Below are 27,140 nucleotides of genomic sequence, written 5' to 3'. Positions count from 1 at the left end.
CTAGTATGTTTCAGTTAGATGTTTAATATACTTCCCTTATACACACAGCCAGAGGAACCCCGTCACTGTAAAACTAGTTATACCCAGACCCGGCTCTGGTTATACCCGTCTCGTATAGTAACCTATTGCGCTGTCTGTGAAAAACCACATGTCGGACATTAGCTGACTTTAGTGGATTGAAATCATTTGCGATATAGGTATGTGTGTATCCCTGCATTGGGGAGAAATGCACATTTTTCAACATTGCAGATATTTTGAGTAGGTTTATTTAAGACTTGTTGTATGTTTACTTGACATTGACACAAATGATAAAATTAACTAAAATGTAACTACTAGTTTTGCCTCTAAAATGGCAAACGCTTGTTTCTTATAGTTTACAAAACATTAGTTTTTGATTCAGTACTTGTAAATGAATAAACAAACAAAAAGAAATGAAACTGACCAAAGGCTTAAAGGATATTTCACCCAAATTTTGCCATCATTTGGCAAACCAGAATTCAGTTCTTCTGCTGAACACAAAAGAAGAGATTTTGAAGAATATGGGTAACAAAACCCCATGGGCTTCAGTAGCATGGAATACAAAATACAAGTTTTGGGGGACCATAAAAAGTTCAAATTTTGACTTCCATTATATTTCATATACTCAAATCCAGGGCAATGTTTAGGCAATGATTTTGAACCAGAATTCCCACCCCTAATACTTTCTTCGCTAAAGTGTTGCTACACTGATCCTGAATCTGTCTTGTCTTCCTCTCTTTTAGTCACTGCTTGTCCAGGCAGTATTTAGCCAGAATGCTGAGATGGTGGAATTTTTGTTGGAGCAAAATGAAGAAGTCAATGAATTGGTACGCGGGTTTTGTCTTGAAGAAATAGTCTTACTTGAAGAAATGTTAAAATTCCTTTAATCCTTTTATTTCTTTGTGAGAAACCGTAAATCCCATAGAAAATGTCTCTTTTAAATTGTAATAGTATTTCACAATACTCTTTTTACTGCATTTGATCAAAGAAATAGTAATTATTCCAAGTGTATAAGTGATTGAAGTTCATTTTAAACTAAACATTCATTGTAGAATATTTTGGGTCACACTTTATTTTAAATGCCCAGTTCTCACCATTAACTTAACGATTAACAATGATATTTGCATCAATAAACTCCTAATTTACTGCTTATTAATAGTTCATAAGGTAGTTGTTAAGTTTAGGTATTGGGTAGGATTAGGAATGTAGAATATGGTAATGCAGAATATGGGCTTTAGAAGTACTAATAAACAGCCAATATGTTAATAATAAGAAACTAGTTAATAGCCAGAATTGGGCCTTATACTAAAGTGTTAGAATATTTAGTCTTTAACACTGTATTTTGTCTTTGATTGCCTGTGATGTTGTGGTCTCAGGTGCTGATGTTAATGCTAAAGACCAGGAGTGGCTGACTCCTCTGCATCGAGCAGCTGCCTCACAGAATGAAGTAAGAGAGGATTTTAAAAAATCATTTTGCTGTTTATTGTGTCTTTGCCTCTCATTTTGTATTACTTTAAATGCAGGGGTCTGTTGTGCTGCTGTTGAGAAAGGGTGCCGAGGTGAACGCGCAGGACAGGTTCTGTCAGACGGCACTGCATGTAGCTGCAGCCAACAGAGCGATGAAGTGTGTCGATACTCTGATTCCTTACGTGAGCAGTCTGAATGCAGCAGATCGCTTCGGGAGAACCGCTTTACATCACGCAGTCCACAGTGGACATGCAGAGGTTTGGCAAGAGTGGACATTTCATAGAGAATTTATCCGAAACACTTTATTCCTGTTGAGGTGTGCATGTTAAGAAAGAAGTAAAAAATAAATTGTCTTGAAGACTAATTAATAATGTTCTTAGACAGTGACCCTGCTCCTAAATAAAGGGGCCACCGTGAGTGCCAGAGACATAAAGGACAGGCAGCCTATCCATTTGGCTGCTCATCTAGGTATCTGGTCCTCTGACTCTGAATTCCTGCCTCAAATAATACGTTTATTATATTAGACCCTGGAGCACAAAACCAGTCATAAGTAGCAGGGGTATCTTTGTAGCAATAGCCAATAATACATTGTATCGGTCAAAATGCTAGATTTTTTTTTAATGCCAAAAATCACGAGGGTATTAATTAAAGATCATGTTCCGTGAAGATATTTTGTAAATTTCCTGCCGTAAATATATCACAACCTAATGTTTGATTAGTAATATGCATTGCTAAGGACTTTATTTGGACAACTTTAAAGGTGATTTTCTCAATATTTAGATTTTTCTGCACCCTCCGATTCCAGATTTTCTTGGGAATCTCGGCCATACTATTGTCTCATCCTAACAAACCATACATCAATGGAAAGCTTATTTATGTATAATGTATAAATCTCAATAATAATAAAAAAAAGACACTTATGACAGGTTTTGTGGTCCAGAGTCACATATAGACGTCTAATCAGAATATGTTTAATTTCACTAGTGTGTTATCTGGTTGTGTCTGGTGTTCAGGGCATCTGGAGGTCGTCAGGCTCTTAGTGGCGTGCAGTGCTGATGTGTCCTGCAGGGACAAGCAGGGGTTTACTCCTCTACATGCGGCTGCTCTTGGTGGACACACTGAAGTGGTCAAGTACCTGCTGAAACATGGAGCAGAGGTGAGGGATCATATATTAGTGCTAGATCTCTGTTTCCTGCTTGTTTATGTGTCATGTTTTCATTGGGTCATTGTCTTGTCACATGGGCACCAATCCCCAAATGGCTGAGCACCCACAGAAAAATACTAGTTCTGTCATGACAACTCTTGGAGTAATGGTAATGTACATGACAATGTTGATGTGTTTGGTCTTGGTGGAATAGATCTGCTGTGCTACTGCTGCGGCAGAACGAGTACCGAGACTTGCTACTGCCAATACATCCACAAAATGCTGCTGTGAGCATGTAAGAAATACTGCTGCTGCAAATATAACACGCATGAAATAACCCCCATATAGCATACATGAATCACCTCGTAGCAGATCTATACAGGTGGAGCTGGGGAAGGTGGAGGGTTTCTGAAGCAAGCTGCAACTGCTAAGGCAAGCATCAGTCATATATTTGAATGTTGAGCAGCGAGCTCATTGGCTACCAATACAAGAGAGAACCAATCAGCTGTGCCATGTGATAATGATGTCATTAGGTCAGATTGAGTTAGACCTATCGGACTGTGCCATCTAGAGTTTCATGCCAGAACTCTGTATATGTTCTCCGTTAACTTTAAGCCATTGAAAAATCTATTAAGATTCAGGAAACTCCCTGTGGACTTTATTTGGAAAACAGAAGCATGTTGAATGGACTCTTTTGTGAATCTTCAGTTTCAACAGCTCTGATAAGTGATAAACAACTTGATATATGGCTGGCCAATGTTAAAACACACAAAAAACACTTTATTTAAATCCGCAAGGTGTCCATTACGTATTTTTCCTGTTTGGTAATGTCACGACTGCCAAATATCTGACGACTTGACACTTTGTCATTTATTTGCAGTCCATTTTTTCTCTTCGCAACACACAAATAACTTGAATCATAAGCGGAGGGTAGCCCAATATCTGTTAACTACGTGCATCATAAACTATGATAGTCTTTTACCAGATATGTACCATAGTACCAGATATGTGTGTCATGTCATAAAATTATTTTATTACGACTGAATTTAACATGATCACAAATTTAATAAAAACATTGTACGTTACTAAAAATAATGTGGTTTAATTTCCACGGTTATTCAAACAGCGAGAAAATTATGATGACTAATCTGGACGCCTCTGATTGGCCATTGCATTCATAAGCTCAGCAGAATCGTGTGTGATTGGTTATAATGCTTAATGCTGTAAAAAAAATGTGTAAAAAGAAATCTAATGCAACAAGAGCTGATCTAAACTTAATGCTGCAGTGGCCACTTTTCATTTCATTTTCACTTTATTTGTGACAGCCGTTATAGATTTAATTGAATGGTGAATGAGCATTTTTGTCCCAAATGGTTGCACCCACCAGCAGAAACATAAATGGGCGCCTATGTCTTGTTATGTGGTTATCAGTTCTGTTTTGCTAGCGGTTATTCTGAGTCCCATTGTTTTGTATTTAAGCCCTTTTGTTTGCCATGTTGGGTGTCATGTATTAAAGTAGCACCAGGTCATTGTTTATAGTCAAGTTCATAGTTCACGTTTATGTTTTTTATGTCAGGATCAAGTTAGCACTTGGGTTTTCTCCAGCATCATCCTCATCTGCTTGTTTGTCAGCAATGTTACATAATGTCCGAAGGCATTCTGAAATATTTCTACTGGTACTTGATTACTTAAATATTTACAATTATGGCTTTTTCATTAAAATTATATATTTATAATTATATTTTTCCATTTAAAATTATATTTATATTTTCAATGCTTTTAACTTCCATACTGTGTAGTCTTTCAGACTGGTTTATTCAGAGTGGGGGAGGACAATGTTAGGCTGTGATATTATTGGTTAGTTTCGTTACCTGGCCTGCCCATGTAGTCTTAATTACATCCCTGGTAAAGAAAGTTGTTTCAGAGGCAGAGAAAGTTATTACATTGGAAATAAATATTATTCCAGGGGGTCACATCATGAGAAATCAATTCTTAAAGGGATAGTCAAATATCGTGTCATCATTCACTTACGCTCATGTTGTTCCTAACCTGCACTACTATTTTCACCAGATTGGAAAAGAAGAATGTGAACAGTTTTATCAATCAGCGAGTTCCAATGTTCTGTTCTACTGAAGAAGAAGAAAAAAACATTCTTTTGTAAGAAGAAAGAAATGTATACAGGTTTGGAATGACGTGAGGGTGAGTCAATGATGATAGTTTCATTTTTGGGTGAGCTATGGCTTTAAGGTTTTGAAAGAACAAGGAGTTACTTGTAAAAACTAATTGCATTTTTAAAGGGTCATATGATGGAACATTTGGGCGGCGTTATGCAAATCTTCCCACATAGTGAGGTAGATATGTGGGGGCGTGTTTGAACGAGCCGTTTTAGGTAGGTGTGGCTGACTCTGAACTTTTATAAAGAATATCTCTTTGGTTCTGAGACTTTAGTCTTTGCAACTTTACAGATCTTCTTTATGCACCAAGAGCTTGTAACACGCCAAAGAGAAAGGAAAAAATGAAATCGCATCATATGACCCCTTTAAAACCAATGTGCCCTCATGAATTGTGCACCAGAGACAGAATCCATTATGATTTTTGTTTTGTCTTTCATTTTGTCTGTTAGATTGATGAAGCAGATGGCTCTGGTAACAGTGCTCTCCACATGGTTTGTTACGCTGGGCAAAGGGCTGTAGCTAGTGAGCTGGTTAACTGTGGTGCCAGTGTTAACCGGTCAAACGTGCGTGGATGCACGCCGCTGCACCTGTCTGCTGCCTCCGCTGATGGAGCCCTGTGTCTGGAGCTGCTGGTCAATAACGGGGCAAATGTTCACATTCCGGTCAGTAGACAACTCGAAATGAACAGGTGATTATTGCAGTGTTTTTCTCTGACCTTTCTTGTTTTGATTTCAGAATAAAGCCGGGAAGAGTCCTTTGCATGTGGTTGCCATTCACGGACACTTCACCCGTTCCCAGATACTCCTTCAAAATGGTAAAGCCACGCTCAAAGCAAAAATGTCAAGAGCTTAATACAAGTTAGACCAGATTTTACAGCAGTATTTTCCTGTTGAGTTACTGTGAAACAAAGTACACTGTAAAAAGCTCTGTACGATTAGAAATGACTTTACTTGACTCACTGGTGGACTAGCATAGCAATTGTAATTGTAAAGGGTTACTTCATATTGTTAACTCACATTAACTAAACATTCTTATACTGTCACCAATGACACCGTGACTGCACTGCAGTACCATCACATTTGTAAACATAACGTATGTTAGGAACTCACCTGTCTGATGAACTCTCTGTTAAAGGCATTGCCAATCTTGTAATAACAGTCTTTTATTTTTTTCTCTTGCAGGTGCAGAGGTGGAGTGTGTTGATATATATGGTAATACTCCTCTTCACTCTGCTGCTAAACATGGTCATGAGTTGCTCATCACTACACTCTTGAATAACGGTGCGGATGTGGCCAGGTGTGTCTTTACAAAAGCATTCAAACACAGAGACTACTGCAGCAAAACAGACACTTCAGAGTTTGTGTCCACTTCCATTTATTGTAGTTTGCATGTATGTGGATTCACGCAGTTTAGTCGGGCTTAGTCAGTATTTAATATGTTAAATTATGTTAAATCAGTATGTTAAATTAAAAATATTATGTTGCTATATTTTTATAGAATGAGCCTTGGAATGAATTGAAAGTAATTATTGGCTACAGATCTAATGTGACGGTTTCAGTCATGACATATCTTCAGTTTCTCTTGAGAATATGTTTAAAAAATACAAATAACTGTCCATCTTATAGGCGAGGCATTAATGGCATGACTCCATTGCACTTGGCGGTGTTTTACGGATTTTCAGACTGTTGTCAAAAGTTACTCTCCTCAGGTAAAAATCATATACATATGGCAGATGCTTATATCCAAAATGATGTACAATGCATAAGCACTATCCCATTGCTTTGACATTAAACCAGATATATGTCACCCGTCTAAAAGTGTATGTTTGTCTAACAAACATTTACTCTTGGCAGGGTTTGATATAAACACCGTGGACAGCCTGGGAAGGACATGTTTGCATGTAGCTGCTTCAGGCGGGTATGCTAAATGTCTACCACTTATGTGCTTATAGTTTGTAAGTTATATATTTTTTAAATATACAATTTAGTTATTCATCCTTTCTTTTTCAATTTGTTCACTGACAGAAATGTTGAATGTCTTAAATTGCTGTTAAACAGTGGTGCTGCTTTGAATAAAAAGGACAATTTTGGAAGGTAAAGTCTTTATTAATCAATAAAATGTATATATATAGTTATATATTCACAGTGTGAGTCTTGTGCACATAAGATTATTAATGTGTCTAATATGCTTTAATACAAACTAGTGCTGTCATTAATCGCGATTAATCGCATCCGAAATAAAAGTTTTTGTTTACGTAATATATGTGAGTGTACTGTGTATAAATACACACACACACACACACACACACTGTATATATTTAGAAAATATTGACATGTATATATTTATATTCATATAATTTATATTGTATGTAAATATATTTAATATATAAACCTAACATATTTTTCTTGAATATATTCATGCATGTGTGACTATTTATATATATATATATATATATATATATATATATATATATATATGTGTATATGTGTGTGTGTATATATATATATATATATATATATATATATATATATATATATATATGCGTAATAAATATACACAGTACACACATATTATGTAAACTGACTTTTATTTTGGATGCGATTAATCGCGATTAATCATTTGACAGCACTAATACAAAGTGATATATATAAAATGGACAGTGTCATAAAGCTACTCACATTGGCTTAGTGACCTAGAGAGAGTGCAAAATCTTTCATTTAATTCTTCACAGGTCTCCTTTGCACTACACATCCGTGAACGGCTCATATCTGTGTACAGTGGCTCTGGTGAAAGCTGGAGCTGATGTTAATGAACTGGATGTGAATGGATGCAGTCCACTGCACTACGCAGCTGCTGCCCAAACCTCACACAGGTATAACACTTATAACACTGCCCTGCGTACAGCTGATTCGGAAAGTATTCAGACCCCTGCGTTTTTCCACACTTTGTTCTGTCAGCCCTATGCTGTAATGCTTCATCACATCGGTACAAACTCCATAGCCTATAATGACAGAGCAGACTTGTGAGAACTTTGAATATGTGCTAAAAATAAGTACATTTTTAAATTTGTCACCTGTCTTTTCTTAATGTTGATCCTCTCTGCTTTTTATTACCGTCTAGTCTTTTGTTTCTTTACAAGATTATTTTTGGCTGACTAAGTCCAGGCTAGTCTTGTCCTGCCCAGTCCTGTTCAGCTCTGTTGCCATTCTCTGTCCATCTGCCCTGTGCCCACTGCTCTCTAATTTTCCTCTGGCCTTGGTGGTTATAGACATGTGCATGTGCCCAGATACTGCAGTCCCTCTGCGATTTCACTCTGGTAGCTCTCTTAGTCATACTGACCCTTCATTTTGGTCCTCGACTCACCTGCTCTTTTGTTCAATAAACACAGGACTGTGGCCGAAGTGAAGTGGGTAGAATCAGTGGGCTATTTTATTTGGGTGTTTTGACATTGTCCATGTCTAATCAAAAATTTAAATACTGTCATTATTTATAAACCTATGTGTTTTATGTGTGGAAGGAAAACTCTCAATGAAAGTACTGGTCAGCCTTATTCTGTCAAATTAGAATGAATACAATGCATAAATAGTCCATACAATGAATTCACTGTATTTCAGGTCTTCAGAAGCCATAGGAAAAGATTTGTGTGAGGAACAGACTAAAATGTTACTTATTTTCTGAAAACCTTGACATCCACCGTTAACGATTTAATGTGAGATGTATATACCAATACAAATTCATATTTATACTTGCTGAATGTGGAGGTCTTGGACTGGTGTGGTTACATGTGGTCTGCGGTTGTGAGGCCGGTTGGATGTACTGCCAAATTCTCTGAAACGACTTTGGAGACGGCTTATGGTAGAGAAATGAACATTCAATTCACGGGCAACAGCTCTGGTGGACATTCCTGCAGTCAGCATGCCAATTGCATGCTCCCTCAAAACTTGCGACATCTGTGGCATTGTGCTGTGTGATAAAACTGCACATTTTAGAGTGGCCTTTTATTGTGGCCAGCCTAAGGCACACCTGTGCAATAATCATGCTGTCTAATCAGCATCTTGATATGCCACACGTGTGAGGTGGATGGATTATCTCGGCAAAGAAGAAGTGCTCACTAACACAGATTTAGACAGATTTCTGAACAATATTTGAGAGAAATAGGCCTTTTGTGTACATAGAAAAAGTCTTAGATCTTTGAGTTCAGCTCATGAAAAATGGGGGCAAAAACAAAAGTGTTGCGTTTATAATTTTGTTAAGTGTATTTATTCAACTCATTTCAAATATGACTTACCTTTGTGTATATTTTTCCCCCAATAGAGTTGAACAGAACTGTCCTGACAGTGAGACTGATGAAGAAGCTCAGTGGTAAAGCATCTTTTGGGATTTGAAAATAAAATGACTAACTGTTAATAAGCTTAATAGTACATGACCCCTTATGTGTTACATGTTCTTACAGGTGTTTGGAGTTTCTTTTGCGTAGTAGTGCTGATCCAACACTGCGTGACAGTAAAGGCTTCAGTCCAGTCCACTACGCAGCTGCCTGTGGTGACAGACACAACCTAAAATTGGTAAGAAAACGATTTTCATGGTATACCATGTATTATGTGAATTATGGGACATGTGAGTAGAATTTTGTGTGGCTTTTAGTTCGATATGTAATTTGATGTTCTCACACCTGCCAGTTCTGTCTATTGGAAAAAACTGAATCATATTACTCCTATAAGAAGTCCAGCATACATAATATCTGAGATTTTGATAAAAAAAAGAAAAAACTGTATGCATGGATGAATTGTTCACAGTAGAAATCAGCAAAATGCAATTAGAAAATACATATTAATGTCCATTGCCAAAAAATGCAAATGGGAGTGAAAAATTCTGCAGGTGATCTACGGACATAGTGCAAATTAAAGGACACAGATAAAGCCTGATCATTTCCATAACGATCAACGAAATCATTGGAAATCATTCAGAAATGCATAATATTGTAGGGTTACAGCAGAACTGATGATAAACAGGTGCGTGTTTTTTTACTAATAACACAGGCGCATAATAGGTCATGACTTGTTTTTTGGGGTGTTCAATAATTTTGCACATACCAGTAAATTGACTACTACAAACCTTAGTAAATCACAGTGCATGACTCATTTAAATACTCTCCTCCCATACATTTTGTGTCTGAAGGGGAAACATCTACAAATGCATATGCTATAAGGACAGCAAAAAAAAAGCCTTTTCATCACTATTTCTTTCACTGTATTCTTTAAATGCTGACAGTAGTATTTTAATACCAAAAGAGGATTTACGCTGGTGCAAGCTATTTACTAAAAATCATTTTAGTGTTGTAAACAAGTAAACAAGTATTGTTTTTTGAATACAAAAAGAATTGAGACACATTGTTATTGTTAAACATTAATGAAACATGGAACATGCCCATAATTAATGTGAAGGTAAACTATGTGGTTACTCTGCTACTCTGTGGTTACCCTTGAGGAGAACTGAGTAGCTTGGCTTGGTTTACCAAAGTTATGTCTGAGAAAATCTCTTTGGGCATCATTTTTGTTTGCTGATGCCACTTTCTTTGGTATTTTGTAATCTAAAGCACTGGCTGGCACACATTGTCAACTAGGCAAATGCTTTATGAGAAACGTTTGTGCTCTTGTACTGTATGTCACTTTGAGTGAACTGGCAATAAACATTTCTTATTAGCTCATAGAAATGTCTTTCAAATGTGTGGAAGATGTGGAGAGTTGTGTTCCTGTGAGCCCTTTTCACTTAGCGGTGAGTACTCCGTCTCTAGTCAATCTCTTTTCTCTCTTTTTCTCTGATGCAGTTGTCATTACAAATAGAATGTGAATTTAAGTAGAATTAAAATGCATTGAAATTCATGGAACTGCTGCAAATGTATTTTTTGTTAACTAGAAAAGGGAAATTCACAAAGACAAACTTTGAGCCTTGCTTGAAACATAAAAAATAAGCCATTGCCAGTAAATCCAGTAAATTCAACATCCTGTGTGGAAAAGCCAATTCTATTCAAATTACTCATGAATTGATAGTAAAAGAAGATATGAATGATGATAAATTGTTTATATCAGGCGTATAATGGTCACAGTGAAGCTCTTCAGGTGTTGTCCGAAACACTGGTTAATGTAGACATACAGGATCCCAGGGGTCATACAGCTCTGTATATGGCTGCTCTGAGAGGTCACAGCCCCTGTGTGGAGCTGCTGCTGCTTCAAGGGGCCTCGTATGCCATCAGGGAGCACATCCACAGATGGACACCACTACATGCTTCAGGTGTGTAAAGATATTAACATGTAAAGGAACAAATGACTGAGTGTAATGACTGAGAAGTTAGTTCAAAGGTTCAATCAGTAAAGGCACTCTACTAATATAGCATAATAATATTATACATTTGTTCTATATTTTGTGCTATAGTCTTACCAAGGCTCTTGTGTGTTATCGGGAATGAGGTACTGTGTAATTGAAACTAGTTTTCAAAACTTTTTTTAATAATTGGTTGTGACAGTCAAGTCAAATGTTTGGTTTGTTAAAGCTCAGTTAGACATACATCATTACAGAGCTGTGGGAGGGCCAAACTATGAATTGGTACAAGAGACTGTAGATCACATTTTTAACGTTATTTAACCCATTGATTTATCCTCATAGCTGCCAGTGGTCAAACTGACTGCCTGCTCATGATGTTGCAAAGAGATGGAAAAAATGACATATTTGACCTCATGGACATACATGGACAGTAAGTGCCATTTCAACATTCATTTCAGTGATATAGCATGACAATATAGCATGATCATACACTGCATTTAGAAAATTACGAAATTAAGCAGAACATCACAGAAAGTGAAGAGGGAAGTCGACTTACAAGTCAGTGAGCTCCACCTCAGTACTGCTTTAAAGTGGACATCAGATGCCCATTTTCCACAAGTTGGTATGATTCTTTAGGGTCTTCATGAAAAGTCTATAACATACTTTGGTTAAAATTTCTCAATGGTAGTGTAAAACAACACCCTTTTACCCTGTCAAAACAGCTCCGTTCACAGCGACTTGTTTCGGTGCATGTCTCTTTAAATGCTAATGAGCTCTGCTCACCCCGCCCCAACTTTAGTCGTGGAACTGGCTAACTAGCACATTATTAGGAAAGGCGATTTGCAAAGATTCGTAAAAAAACCCTTATATTCACTTCTTCTGTAGGTGAAGCTAGGTTACGAATGATTTGTGCGAACATAAATGCATTTATGTAGAGCGGGAGGCGCATTCCCTTCAGAAGCAAACATAATCCACTGCGTCTTCTCAGACACATACGCATTTTACTCAGATGTCGAGAATAAATGACGACTGCTACGTAATATAACATAACCAGAGTAAACAGCATAGTATAGACTCTATACTATAGAGTGATGGCTGCATTTGTGCAATCCAATCATTAAAACATAATAAAATGATCATACGTGCCATTTTCCCAGGACACGTCCTGGCCAGGATTTCTATATTGCCTAAAATATCTAGGTTTTGGCTTTGTTTGCGTGTGCAGACCAATCGGTGTATGACATCAAAATACCTCGAGAGCATTTTGAAAGCATAAGGAACCGTCTGTATGATATTTTGATGTCATACACACCGATCGGTCTGCACACGCAAACAAAGTCAAAACCTAGATATTTTAGGCAATATAGAAATCCTGGCCAGGACGCGTCCTGGGAAAATGGCACGTATGGTCACCCTATAATAAAACTTTATGATAGGTGTCTAAATCAGTCTTTTGCCAAAAATAGTATTTAATAAAAAATAAATTACTTTGTGAACTTTGAATGTCACGATGAATTTCAAATATTTCCGTTACCCCATCAATTGCATTTTGCACTGAATATAACCAAAAAAAAAAAAAAGAAGTACTACCAGCAGCTGACCAAACTACAAATATTTTTGTTGTCTTTGCACCACAGCTCAAGGTTTCTCACCTCCTCTCTGTATTCTGTTGTGTGTAATAAGGCCCACTGTTGTGTCATCAGCAAACTTGATAATGTGGTTTTTCTGATACTGGCCAACACAGTCATGAATGAGTAACATGAACATTAAGGTGCTGAGAACACAGGCCTCATTTCAGACTCATTTCTGTTAGTCAGGAAGTCCAGGATCCAGTTGCAGAGTGAGCTTAATTCAATAAACAGCATTCTGACTCTGTGTCTGAGAGGATGTGACATATGGTATTTGCAGTTGTGTTTGAAGGCAAACTGTAAAAGGTCCAGTATGGGTGGGATGATGGTCTTGATGTGAGTCATGACTAGCCGCTCGAAGCATTTCATGGCAATTGGTGTGAGTGCAGTAGTAGTCATAAAGGCAGGTTATTGATTATTTCTATGGCATGGGGTGATGGTGGCAGTTTTGAAGCATGCTGGGACAACAGGCTGTACTAGCGAATACTGTAGTTAAAAGATACATCAATCAGCTAGATCAAGCATTCTTTCAGCACTCAGGCAGGGATGCCATTTGGCCCTGCAGCCTTGCGTGGGTTAATTCTTTGCAGAGTCCTATTTACTTCAGCTGATGTAAGCACCTGGGGTCTCATTTATAAAACTCTCCATAGATTTCATCCTAAAAGTGTACGTAGGCACAAAAGCTAGATTTTGCGTACGCTCAAAAATGTTCAGATTTATAAATCCACGCATACGCCAGAACCTGCGCAAAAATCCCCTTATAAATCCCAGTCAGGGGAAGATTGTGCGTATGTGCATCTCCACCCCGACTCCTCTCCGAAATCACCATATATGGAGCTTACAACGATAAATTTGACTATGCATAGCCTCATCTGCATATAATTTCTATGCATATTCCCATCCACGTGACACCATGTTTAGCACCATCAAAGGTACAAGACATTAAGGAAATATGAGATTCAAGCATTCTTTCAGCACTCAGGCAGGGATGCCATTTGGCCCTGCAGCCTTGCGTGGGTTAATTCTTTGCAGAGTCCTATTTACTTCAGCTGATGTAAGCACCTGGGGTCTCATTTATAAAACTCTCCATAGATTTCATCCTAAAAGTGTACGTAGGCACAAAAGCTAGATTTTGCGTACGCTCAAAAATGTTCAGATTTATAAATCCACGCATACGCCAGAACCTGCGCAAAAATCCCCTTATAAATCCCAGTCAGGGGAAGATTGTGCGTATGTGCATCTCCACCCCGACTCCGCTCCGAAATCACCATATATGGAGCTTACAACGATAAATTTGACTATGCATAGCCTCATCTGCATATAATTTCTATGCATATTCCCATCCACGTGACACCATGTTTAGCACCATCAAAGGTACAAGACATTAAGGAAATATGAGATACGGACTATAAATGCCATTTGTGCCATACACATTCATTTTTATTGCTAAAAATCATCCGGTATCCTTGTTATATGTTTTAGACTAAATATATCAAAATATTCATAAAAAAGCTGTTTAAAATAGTTCTCAGAAAAATAATTTAGAATAGAGTTGATCTCATTCATTTCCACTGGCCCAATAATATTTCAATTGTTTTAAAAAATTCAAATTAAATTAAATTAATGCAGTTTTGCTGATAAGGTGAAGATCTTTTAGCCATTTTTAGTGTAAAAAATATAGGCCTATATTTATTGCAGTGTAAATACAATTATCTGACTCTGCGCGTCATTGACAAATTATTTTAAAAAGGAAACATGCAAATCTTACCGTTTTCTTCAAGTTGTATCCTTCAAATACAGTGGTATTTTTCATAATGTTGTGGAGATGCCTCCGGTATCCTTATGTTTTAGAATAAATATATCAAAATATCCATAAAAAAGCTGTTTAAAATAGTTCTCAGAATAATAATTTAGAATAGAGTTGATCTCATTCATTTCCACTGGCCCAATAATATTTCAATTGTTTTAAAAATTCAAATTTAAATTAAATTAATGCAGTTTTGCTGATAAGGTGAAGATCTTTTAGCCATTTTTAGTGTAAAAAATATAGGCCTATATTTATTGCAGTGTAAATACAATTATCTGACTCTGCGCGTCATTGACAAATTATTTTAAAAAGGAAACATGCAAATCTTACCGTTTTCTTCAAGTTGTATCCTTCAAATACAGTGGTATTTTTCATAATGTTGTGGAGATGCCTTCACACGACATCAACACCTCCGTGCAGCTGTGGTTGTACAGTAAGCTATCATCATTGGTCCTATTCAAACCAGACAATAGACCGTTCCACCGAATCCAGCAGTGTCCGCCACAATATCGAAGTAAGTGTCACTGATCATTGTTCTCGCTAAAAATATTTTCTCATAACATGAGATGTGCAGTTTACTTTAAAGATTAATTATTGTGCACCTATAGCACTCCTCGCTGTCATTAAAACGTAACATACCACAGGAAAAGTAATCAAGCGCATTCACTACAAATAGGCTATGTCTAAATTCATATAATGGTGTTTTAACTTCTGCGTAATGACTTTATGTAATTTCAGTGTTTATCTCCATTAATAAGAGTGGAATGTTTAATGTAAATGTATATGATGAAATGAAAACAGTTTAAAATCGTTGTTTACTTCATTACTTTTCTTTCTCCAGGAAAAAAAGTCAGTACGCATGGGTCAGAGCGTGCAGGTGCGCACATTTTCCCGTCAAGTTTGTTTTTTATAAATCTCACCTTTTGCGTAGGAAGTGGCGTACGCCTCTTTCAGGGCAGGTTTTGTGTTCGTACGCAATGGTTATGAATGAGGCCCCTGGCCATCTGCTGGTGGGTTGATTTCCATGACTAGGGTGCTGTTAGAGTCCTCAAAACATGCAAAAAAAGTTGTTCTGTGCAGTAAAAGCAGCACTGCTGTCTGTACCTTTAGTCCTTTCCACACGCGCTGAGGGTCTCCAAGTGTTCCTGGGTCCTAGGTGTATGACAGCTACTGTAGGCTCTATTTATCCCAGCATCTCTGAGCATGCTGTACATGATTGTCTCCTGCTGTGCCTTGTGGGGACAGTAACATGGTAGAACTTAGGTCAAATCTTGAGGCTCCTAAGGGAAGTTGTGGCCTAATGGTAAGAGAGCCGGTTTTGTAACCCAGAGGTCGCAGTTTCGAGTCTCAGTACTGCCAAGAAATGTAGGTGGGTGGACTGAATGACCAGTGCTATCTTCAACCCTCATTACCCACAACTGAGGTGCCTTTGAGCAAGACACCGAACCCCCAGTTGTTCCTTGGGTGCCGCTGCAAAAATGGCAGGGCACAAATTAGGAATGCAGGTATGTCTGTTATAGCATCTTGCCACAGTTCTTCTGGATTTAGACTTCTGTCTCAGTTTGTTCTGTTTCTTCATGTCATTCCAGACAGACTGGATGATGATCAGATCAGATCTCTGTGTGGCGCACTGGCTGTTGTCAGACAAAAATCTAACTTAAAAAAAAAAAAAGAATGATTATTACAATGAATGGCAAAATGAATGTTTAGAAATGTAAACTGATATTTCCTACTGACACATTACAGCAAAAGATAGAAATAACCAACTTAAAACCATTTTTATCTGCTGAAAATACTAGTGTTCTAATAATTTTGGCCACCACTGTATATATATATATATATATTTATATACATATTCAAGTGTTTCAACCACACCCATTGCCACAGGTAAAATCAAGCACCTAGCCATGCAGTCTGGATTTACAACCATGTGAATAAAATGGTTCATTTGGAAGAGCTCAGTGAATTCAGGCATGGTACTGTGATAGGATTTCACCTTTGCAAGATGTCAGTTTGTGAAATGTAATCCTTGCCAGATTTTCCACAGTCTGTAAGTGGTATTATTGGAAAGTGGAAGCATTTAAGAACAACATCAACTCAGCCATGAAGCAGAAGACCAGGTAAAGTCACAGAGCGGGATCACAGAGTGCTGAGGCATATGGTGCGTAAAAATCCCCAATGCTGTGCAGATTTCATAGCTTCCAGACTTCCACTGGCAAAAGCTGTCTGCCGGGAGCTTCATGGAATGGCTTTCCGTGGCCGAGCAGCTGCATGCAAGCCTCACATATACAATGCCAAGCATTCAAACCTGCAGATTCAAGTCTTTTTCCTATTTGATGACAAAGCTCAACGTTCAGTATTATGCTGTGAGAAACCATTAAAATATTGTTTCACCCATTTTTCTCTCTTTGTTCCTTTTTTGAATTGTTTGAAGTATTGCTATTGTAAGCATAGTTTGATGGTATCTGTAGGACTCCATTGATGTTGGCTACACTGGGCAGTCACATTGACTGTGTCCACATGCTGCTTGAGAGAGGAAGTAATCCAGACACTGGAGACAGAAGAAGCCGCGCTGCGTTACATCACGCAGTAAGTTTATGTTTTGCACGTACAGTACATATGCATGTGTTTGGTTTGTGTATCTGAATATTTGCACATTATTGTGCTGGAATTTGGCAATATTGTAAGGAAATTTAAGGTGTGTTGGCAGCACTGAATACACCTGGGTCTGCAAAAGGGCATCATATTCTTTGGTCTTTAAACTGTACAACCCCAGAGTTCAGTCATTGCAACTAACTAATCCTACGAGATATCCATTTCATTTTAACAGCCCTTCTATGATTCACATTTGGCAACACTGTGAATTGGAATCATCTCCAAACTTAACTGAGGACACTTGGATTTAAATGTGGGAAAGATGTCAGCAGATCTAAGCTCTGTAGTGAGGACAGGTCGACACATGTGGCCTAATTATAGGAATCATGGGCTGTGCAAAGAGTTTAAAGGGGGTTTGTGAAAAACACTGGCCTGTGTTTTCTGTGATCAAATCACGATTTAATCTCATCTGACCACATATCACAGCTACAAAAGTCATATGTAATAGTTTGCTCTCGCAATGTGAAATATCCAATTATTTCTCACGTTATTTATCTGTTTTGAGAGATTCTTGTTCCCCTCATTTCTTTTCCCACAGAGAGCAACTTCTTTGAATTCCTAAATAATATATGAGATCAACAAAATCTTTGCTCCACTAAAATGTGTTTTGCCTTGTTGCTTGTATTCAGTTATTTTTAGCTTATTTCATTCAATTGGTTGGTGGAAAAATACAGTTCTAGGGTTTTGCATGACATGCGTATCAAGAACAGGTAGTTTGTTATTTCTGTGTAACCTACAGTGCCATACTGTTCATACATAGGAAGTAGGTTAGATTAAATTCAACTACAGGATCAACAGGGCATATTTTTTCACAATCAGTGACATGCCACAGTAGGACCATGGCTCAACTAGCCTCACTGACTCCACAAACTATTATAGGAGTGCTTTGCAACTACTAAATGAACTGAAGACAAAAATAGGTCTACTGACCTCTGTAAATAGACTGGATTTACAAGCCACTTTCCAATCAGTGATGACAGCTGAAACATTCATTCATATTCACTGTCATTACGGTTGAGTAACCAACCAAAGTTAGAAGCAGCTTTATAATAAAATGAGACGCAGTGGTGTATAAAGTATCTGAAAGCCATACTCAAGTAAAAGTACAGATATCTTACCAGAAAATGACTTTGGTAGTAGTTGAAGTCACCGTTTAGAATATTACTTGAGTAAAAGTCTTAAAAAGTATGTGATATTTATTTTACTTAAGTACGAAAAGCATTTTTAAAATCTTAAACGTACTTAAAAGTACAAGTAAAGGCAAATAAATATATATAAAATGTTCATACACAGCTTGAGTAGCAAGATTGTGTTCAGTTTTAACTTTTTTTTCCATTTTGTATTTTTGGGTAAGCATGCACTTCATCCAGTACTTAGTGTATTTCATTCCAACATAAGAAAACATTTCTGGAATCTGCATCTGAAATAGCATTTAGCCTACAGTTTATGTATCTCAGAGGGGACATGGATGCATTTAAACTGCAGTTACAGATGCATAAATAGTTTTTTTTTTTTTACATAAAACAGGGGCATAGAGAACCTACAATAATGTACAGTATTTGAAAAATAATACACAAATACCAAATACACAAAATAATGATCTTTAAAATAGCATCATATGACCCTTTGAAAATATGAAAAAATTGTCAAAATGTGAAATAAAAACCACCAGTAGGTGGCAGCATGTGACTGTTAATGAGATTCAACCGATTCATTCAAACGACTGATTCATTCAGGAACAAAGCATTTGACTATGTTAATGAGTGAATCACTGAATCATTTATTCAACCGATTCGTTCAAAAAGCTGATTCATTCAATAAGCAAACACCATCCATTGCTCAGAGCCGCAAAACAGTGCTGTGATCTTTGTTTGGAACTATTTTCGTTGGCAAAATTGAGCTAAAACAAGCAATATTACCTCTAAAATGTAAGTCACTTATTGCTTTACTGAACTTGTATAAAATGATTATTAAATGTGTTATCATGCTATCTGCAGAAAAACGGTACTCTTTGTGTGATATAGATTAAGTTAAATATATTAAATTGTATAAATATAAAAAACATACAGAAGCATTTTTGCTGTCTACAATTTAGAATGCCTGGAATTTTAAGTTTTAATAGACTAATAAATTGACCTGCGTGCACTCTGTGTGTGATTTGGTGATATAGCCTACTTGATAATGTCAGATCGCACATCATTACAACAACACTTACCATATTATCGCAGACGATATACTGTTTATTGCACACCCCAGACTCGACGTGAGTGGAAAATGAATCATCCACGGTTGTGCGCGCACTTGTTGGCACATGAGCATGAGTCTAACTTGCAGACGCCAGACCACTGATTCGTCAAACCTGCTTTCCTGCAGTCCGTGTTTTTCTGACTCTTGACTATTTTTGTAGTAAGTAACGAATATGCTTCCAGGAAATGTATCGGGGTAAAAGTATACATTTTAATTAGGAAATGTAGTGGAGTAAAAGTTGGCTGAAATATAAAAACTCAAGTAAAGTACAGATACTCCCAAAAAATACTTAAGTACAGTAACGAAGTATTATTACTTCGTCTTGATAATGTCAGATCGCACATCATTACAACAACACTTACCATATTATCGCAGTCGATGCTGTATATTGCAGACCCCAGACTCGACTTGGAAAATGAAACATCTGCGGATGTGCGCGCACTTGTTTGCACATGAGCATGAGTCTAACTTGCAGACGCCAGACCACTGATTCGTCAAACCTGCTTTCCTGCAGTCCGTGTTTTTCTGACTCTTGACTATTTTTGTAGTAAGTAACGAATATGCTTCCAGGAAATGTATCGGGGTAAAAGTATACATTTTAATTAGGAAATGTAGTGGAGTAAAAGTTGGCTGAAATATAAAAACTCAAGTAAAGTACAGATACTCCCAAAAAATACTTAAGTACATTACACCACTGAATGAGGGTACAGTCAGCAGGTACTGAATGAATGTCAGAAGATAATTTTTTGAAAAAGTTGTATTAAATTATACTTTCTAATATAATAATATGTATTAGAAAGTATGTATAATGTATATGTAATAATACATTCTTATAATAATACATTTCATATAAGTTATTTGGTTGTCGCATTGGCCAGTAGTATAATATTTATTGGCTATACATACAGTATATTGTGCTTTTTTATGTATTACTGTACACCCAAAGCGCTTTGCAATCATATCAGGTGGTCACAGGAATGTCTCAACCTGCTCTGAACTGGTTCAAATAGGTGAAATAGGTGGTGACTTGGTAACTGCAGAACCAAACCAGATTGAAATTACCAAAAAATACTTAAGTACAGTAACGAAGTATTATTACTTCGTTACATTACACCACTGAATGAGGGTACAGTCAGCAGGTACTGAATGAATGTCAGAAGATAATTTTTTGAAAAAGTTGTATTAAATTATACTTTCTAATATAATAATATGTATTAGAAAGTATGTATAATGTATATGTAATAATACATTCTTATAATAATACATTTCATATAAGTTATTTGGTTGTCGCATTGGCCAGTAGTATAATATTTATTGGCTATACATACAGTATATTGTGCTTTTTTATGTATTACTATACACCCAAAGCGCTTTGCAATCATATCAGGTGGTCACAGGAATGTCTCAACCTGCTCTGAACTGGTTCAAATAGGTGAAATAGGTGGTGACTTGGTAACTGCAGAACCAAACCAGATTGAAATTGGGAGGCGGAAGATAGCTTAAAATAAGTTTTGGGTGTGTGTTTGTGTAAATAAATTTATTTATTTTCCTTTGATCAGAATGTGATCAGTCATGTTTTTCTTGAATGTGAAGGTGCAAATGACTGACCACTGCATCATCCTCAGAGAATCAGTTAATCTTGGACAGGAAATGTAATGTGTGAAGATTCAGCTGACTAAGCCAGAATGACCAGACAACTGCCACTGAGTGTTGTGTTAAAATTTATACCCTACATGGGGGAGGAAAAAGAAAACAATTAATCTCTTGGGTCATATTTTATGTATGTCTGTATGTAAATTATGTGGGAATCAATACAGTAGATCCTGAAAAATTAAAGATTTAGTTGCCAAATTATTTTTAGTCATTAAATTATATCAACATTATGTTGACCAAAAGACTCAAACTGACCTAACCCTACCCCTACCCTTACCCCTAACCATAGCCCATTACAAAGACATCTCAAACAATGTCATCGTTGCATTAAAAATTACATAACTGAGCGAATGACACTTAATGACAGTTGTCATAAACATGCATAAAAACTTCATATTCATGACATGAGTCATGTCATGATTATGTATGTGTCATGTCATGATTATGAAGGTATCATGTCAGTCTTATGCACACCCCTTCAAGTAAAGTGTAACCAAATTTATACCCTACATGGGGGAGGAAAAAGAAAACAATTAATCTCTTGGGTCATATTTTATGTATGTCTGTATGTAAATTATGTGGGAATCAATACAGTAGATCCTGAAAAATGAAAGATTTAGTTGCCAAATTATTTTTAGTCATTAAATTATATCAACATTATGTTGACCAAAAGACTCAAACAAGACATTTTCAGAATTGTATTTCTACTTTTTCCTGAGTAGTAACTTGCTTTTTATTGCACAATTTGTAGTTTCCTTTAGCGATATGATAAAATCAAATGTGGGGCTACCAAAAGTACTTGAAAAGTATAATGCATTATTCAGAAAACTGAATTTCGGTCTCCTCTGTGTGTTTCAGGCAGTAGTTGGTAGTGAAGAGTGTGTCTCGGCTTTGCTGGTGCATGGAGCCTTCTCTCTGTGCAGGGACGTTTATGGCAGAAGCCCTTTGCACTTGGCTGCCTCTTGTGGTCACTCATGGCTGTTGCGTCCTTTACTTGATGCAGCATCACTCTCAGACCCCCTTGACTCTCTGCTAGACTACAGTGCCTACACACCTACTCACTGGGCTGCTTACCATGGTAAGATGCCTTTCCATTCCAGTACAGAAACATCAGCTGAGAATTATACTAATGAATTACAAATCTCTTGTTTGCAACATAAAAATAAGGAAACATTCTGTATTTTCTAAGGGCACAATGACTGTCTAGAAGCTTTACTTGAATATAGGCCATCAAGCTTTCAGGAAGGAAACCCCTTCACACCACTGCACTGTGCACTGTGAGTGATTGAGTGATCCTCACCTCATCTTCAAAATGTTTCTGTACACTTTCCACGATAAGATCCATTTACTTTTCCTTTTGCCACAGAATTGCTGGTCATGATGGTGCTGCTCGACTGCTTGTTGAAACTATGGGAACAAAAATCGTGAACCTCATAGATGGCAAAGGAAGGTATGTACAGTCATGGCCAAAAATATCGGCACCCCTGGTAAATATGATCAAAGAAGGCCGTGAAAATGAATCTGCATTGTTAATCCTTTTGATCTTTTATTAAAAAAATTCACAAAAATCTAACCTTTCATTTGATAATAAGAATTTAAAATGGGGGGGGGATATCATTATGAAATAAATGTTTTTCTCCAATACACATTGGCCACAATTAACGGCACCCTTTTATTCAATGCTTTTTGAAACCTCCATTTGCCAGTTTAACAGCTCTAAATTTTTTCCTATAATGCCTGATGAGGTTAGAGAGCACCTGACAAGAGATCAGAGACAATTCCTTCATCCAGAATCTCTCCAGACCCTAGACTCCCAGCTCCATGATGGTGCTCCTCCTCTTCAGTTCACCGCACTCATTTTCTATAGGGTTCAGGTCAGAGGACTGGAATGGCCATAGCAGAAGCTTGGTTTTGTGCCCAGTGACCCATTTTTGTGTTGTTTTTAAGGTTTGTTTTTGGATTATTGTCCGGTTGGAAGATCCAAACATGGTCCATTATAAGATTTCTAACAGAGTCAGTCACTTATTGATTTTTTATCAGTTGGTATTTGATAGAATCAAAGATGCCATGTGTCTAAACAAGATGTCCAGGACCTCCAGCAGAAATATAGGCCCAAAACATCAAAAATACAGCAGTATATTTCATTGTACACATGGGGTACTTTTTATCTCTGTGTTCACCAAACCCATCTTGAGTGTTTCATCTGACCATAGAAGCCAGTCCCATTTGAAGTTCCAGTCGTGTCTGATAACTGAATATGCTGGAGTTTGTTTTTGGATGAGCTAGGAGAATTTTTCTTGAAATCCTCCCAAACAACATGTGATGTAGGTGCTGTTTGACAATTTTCTTTTAAGGTTTTCTGACCCCGAGACTCAACTATTTTCTGCAATTCTCCAGCTGTGGTCTTTGGAGAGTCTTCAGCCACTCAACCTCTCCTCCTCACCGTGCATTAGGACGATATAGACACACGTCCTCTTCCAGGCAGATTTGTAACATTTTCTGTTGATTGGAAATTCTTAATTATTGCCCTGATGGTGGAAATGGGAATTTTCACTGCTCTAGCTCTTTTCTTAAAGCCACTTCACTAATTTGTGAAGCTCAATTATCTTTTGCTGCACATCAGAAATATATTCTTTGTTTTGTTTTTTTAATTTGGGCTTTGTTTTCCCTACCTATTTATATTTCTGTGGAACAGGAAGCCATGGCTGGATAATTTCATGTTCATAATCACCCTGGTATGCTCAAAATTGTGAATATGAATGGGAATATACTTCAGAGATATTTTACTCATAAGAATTTCTAGGGGTGCCAATAATTGTGTCCAACGTGTATTTGAGAAAAACATTTATTTCATAATGATATTTCCCCCCATTTAAATTCTTATTATCCAATGAAAGGTTAGATTTTTGTGATTTTTTTTTATAAAAGATCAAAAGGATTAACAATGCAGATTAATTTTCACAGCCTCCTTTGATCATATTTTCCAAGGGTGCCTATATTTTTGGCCATGGCTGTATGTCTGTTGTCCACTTAAAATCTCTTTCCAAACGTAGCAAGCGAACAAAACAACAAATTTGGACAAAATAAGAGGCTCCCTTTTTAAAAGCTGATTTCAAAAAGCCGCCAATATTTCAGAATTATTATTGTTGTTGTTATTTTATCTGCAGGACTCCCTTACATGCATCTGCGTATGCGGGAAATGTCGCAGCCCTGAAGTTGGCATTGAGCTGCGGCTCAGATGTAAACTCAGTCGATTATACAGGGCACTCTGCATTAATGGTTGCTGCTGAGAATGGGCATACTTCTGCTGTGGGTTTGTATTGTCAAAAGAGCTTTATATCATGTAGAATTGTTGCATACATGTACAGTATATAACACTGGTTTTAAAAGATGTAGTACATGGGTTATCTTTATCTTAGTGATCAGCTCAGACTTTTTTGGTTGCAGATATCTTGCTTCATCAGGCCGGCGCAGACCTCTCGCTGCTGGACATCAACAGGAACTCAGCACTTCATATCGCCTGTAGAAGAGTAATTACCCCATCACTCATAGTGGCCTATTAAACAGCATGCTGGATGCGATGAGTTTCCATTATAAATGATCATCACGTTTAATTCAACAGAGTCATGAAATGTGTGCTCTTCTCATTCTGGCGGAGATTGACGACCCAACTCTCATCAATACCACAAACACTGCACTTCAAACGTGAGCATTCACATCAGCATAGGTGTATATGCATCGATTATTTGGTTGTTTTCATAAGTTTTTCTATCTACGTACCCTTAGACCTCTACATATTGCTGCAAGAAATGGTCTTGCCACTGTGGTTGAGGTGCTGCTTACTCGAGGTGCAACGGTTCTGGCCATTGATCAAGATGGTGAGTTTCTCTATGCCCATCACATTGCCAAGAGAGAGCCAAAACTATTAACTAATAGTCATCTACCAATAACATTGACTAGTAGGTACAGTAGAATTTTTGTGTGGAGACACATAAAAAACCAACTGCTCACCAACTGCTAGTTTAATAATCTCTTCAATGATTTTCTGATTCATCGTGTCATAACATGGTGTGCCATTTTAAAGTGACAAGTACTAAATTTTCTTGCATGTTAATGTAAGCTTTTGTCTCGACTGTGACAAGCAACTACATTCTGTTAGTCACTTTGTTTCTGAACTGCCACGTTAGCTTAGGTAGCCCTTCAAACAGTGGAATCCCATTGGCCCAAAATCCAATTTTGCATATCAAGCAGCATTTTTGCTTTTAGTGTGGACAGAAAAATGCTTACAGATAAGATTAATGTAAACTTGTCACATTGCCTTCTTAGGATACAACTTAAACTAGTAGAATAATGTGTATTTAGTCTGTCTTCTTTAAATACAGTGTCAGTGTTCAGTAGAAACTAACTGAAAGTAACACAGATACTAACTTAATTACATTTTATCAGCAGTGTGACAGTAACTCAGCTGTTTTATTTCTAGTAATAAGAGCCAATGAGTGTCGATGTATTGTGAAAAAATGCTACTTTGCTGGTATCTCTGACACATTTGACTGATTTGACATTTTAGGACATATTCCAGCTTTGGCATGCGCACCGAACAAAGATGTGGCAGACTGCTTGGCTCTTATAATTTCCACAATGATGCCTTTTTCTGCTGGCACCAGCTGCGGCATCAGTCTGATGAAGCACTGTGGCATTGCTGCATCCCATCAGCCCGTGTCCAAAACCGTGCCTATACAACTGATTACAGAGGAACCATAGAGCTGAGTGGACACCAAACAATATACTGAATACTCTTTTGACTTTGAACTCCTGTTATCTATTCAGAAGGTATTAGAATGTAATTTTTATTGTACAATATTACACAATGCTACTGTTTTAGCATCATGCAGTATATACTGTGACATATTCATTTGTAATACAGTACATCTTTAACTGCACCATTCCATTATGTGCCGAATTCCTCCTTTATATGTCGCCTTAGAAAGTAACTACAATATCTGCTACTGTTTTAGCATCATATAGTATAAATGGATGGAGAGAAATGTATTAATTTGTGTTTGCATGTGTGGGTACTCTAAATATGAATTTATCATTTCACTTTTATCTCAGCTTATTACTGATACATTTACCAGCTTTCTTTGGACACTTTTTCTGTATTTTTGAAGAGGCAAATTGCGAAAAATAAAAGCATAAAATAAACAATGTTTAGTCACCCTGCAAACTACAAGACGTGATTCCATCAAAATAAATGTTTCTCACTCACAGATTACGCTTTTAGGTTTTTGTATATTTGGAATCTTATTTTACAGGCATAAATACTGAAATTCATAACACTTTTAGCTCTTTAATTACCTAAACAAACTAAATTACACAAATGTACACACAATTTGTGTCACAGTATCACTCTTGCCATTCATGTGTTTGCTGTAACACTAAGGTAGCACTGTGCTTTTATTTGTTTCAATCCTCATTTTTCGTTAGTAAACAGTTCTACATTTACATTTACATTTAGTAATTTAGCAGACGCTTTTATCCAAAGCGACTTACAAATGAGGACAATAAAAGCAGTCAAAACTAACAAAAGAGCAACAATATATAAGTGCAAATGACAAGTGTCGGTTAGCCTAACGCAGTACACGTAGCAAGGTGTGTGTGTGTATATATATATATACACACACACACACACACACACATACAAAGAAAAACAAGTAGAATAGAAAAAATAGAAAGCTAGTGTTTGTTTGTTTTTTGTTGTTTTTTTAAAATAAATAAATAAATAAAAACAAAAAAGATATAAATATAGATAAAGTAGAATTAAAATAGAATAGAAAGTGTTAGAGTTAGAGGGTCAAATAAAAGTGGAACAGATGTGTTTTTAGTCGTTTCTTGAAGATGACTAAGGACTCAGCTGCTTGATTTGGGCAGGTCATTCCACCAGGAGGGAACAGTTAATGAAAAAGTCAGTGAAAGTGATTTTGTGCCTCTTTGAGATGGCACAATAATACGCTGTTCACTTGCAGAAC

The 27,140-nt window shown here is 37.0% G+C and overlaps 1 protein-coding gene across 1 annotated transcript; it reads left to right on the top strand.

Annotated features, from left to right (window-relative positions):
- Positions 1-946: 946 nt before the first annotated feature.
- On the top strand, positions 947-26,281 carry LOC107572058 (serine/threonine-protein phosphatase 6 regulatory ankyrin repeat subunit C-like). Its single transcript, XM_016258455.1, has 26 exons — positions 947-962; positions 1,395-1,465; positions 1,542-1,742; positions 1,866-1,953; positions 2,499-2,641; positions 5,253-5,465; positions 5,539-5,617; positions 5,985-6,099; positions 6,429-6,511; positions 6,657-6,720; positions 6,828-6,896; positions 7,535-7,675; positions 9,118-9,165; positions 9,257-9,368; positions 10,507-10,578; positions 10,893-11,094; positions 11,467-11,554; positions 17,031-17,148; positions 21,973-22,192; positions 22,304-22,391; positions 22,481-22,564; positions 24,282-24,427; positions 24,562-24,644; positions 24,737-24,819; positions 24,901-24,992; positions 25,682-26,281. Exons 1-26 carry the CDS (start codon positions 947-949, stop codon positions 25,873-25,875), a joined length of 2,913 nt encoding a protein of 970 aa, XP_016113941.1. The 3' UTR covers positions 25,876-26,281.
- The last annotated feature ends 859 nt before the right edge of the window (positions 26,282-27,140 follow it).

The sequence above is a fragment of the Sinocyclocheilus grahami genome, unplaced genomic scaffold (genome assembly GCF_001515645.1).
Source record: "Sinocyclocheilus grahami isolate Dianchi unplaced genomic scaffold, SAMN03320097.WGS_v1.1 scaffold1688.1, whole genome shotgun sequence".
NCBI lineage: Eukaryota > Metazoa > Chordata > Actinopteri > Cypriniformes > Cyprinidae > Sinocyclocheilus > Sinocyclocheilus grahami.
This window is presented reverse-complemented; position numbering and strand designations above follow the sequence as displayed.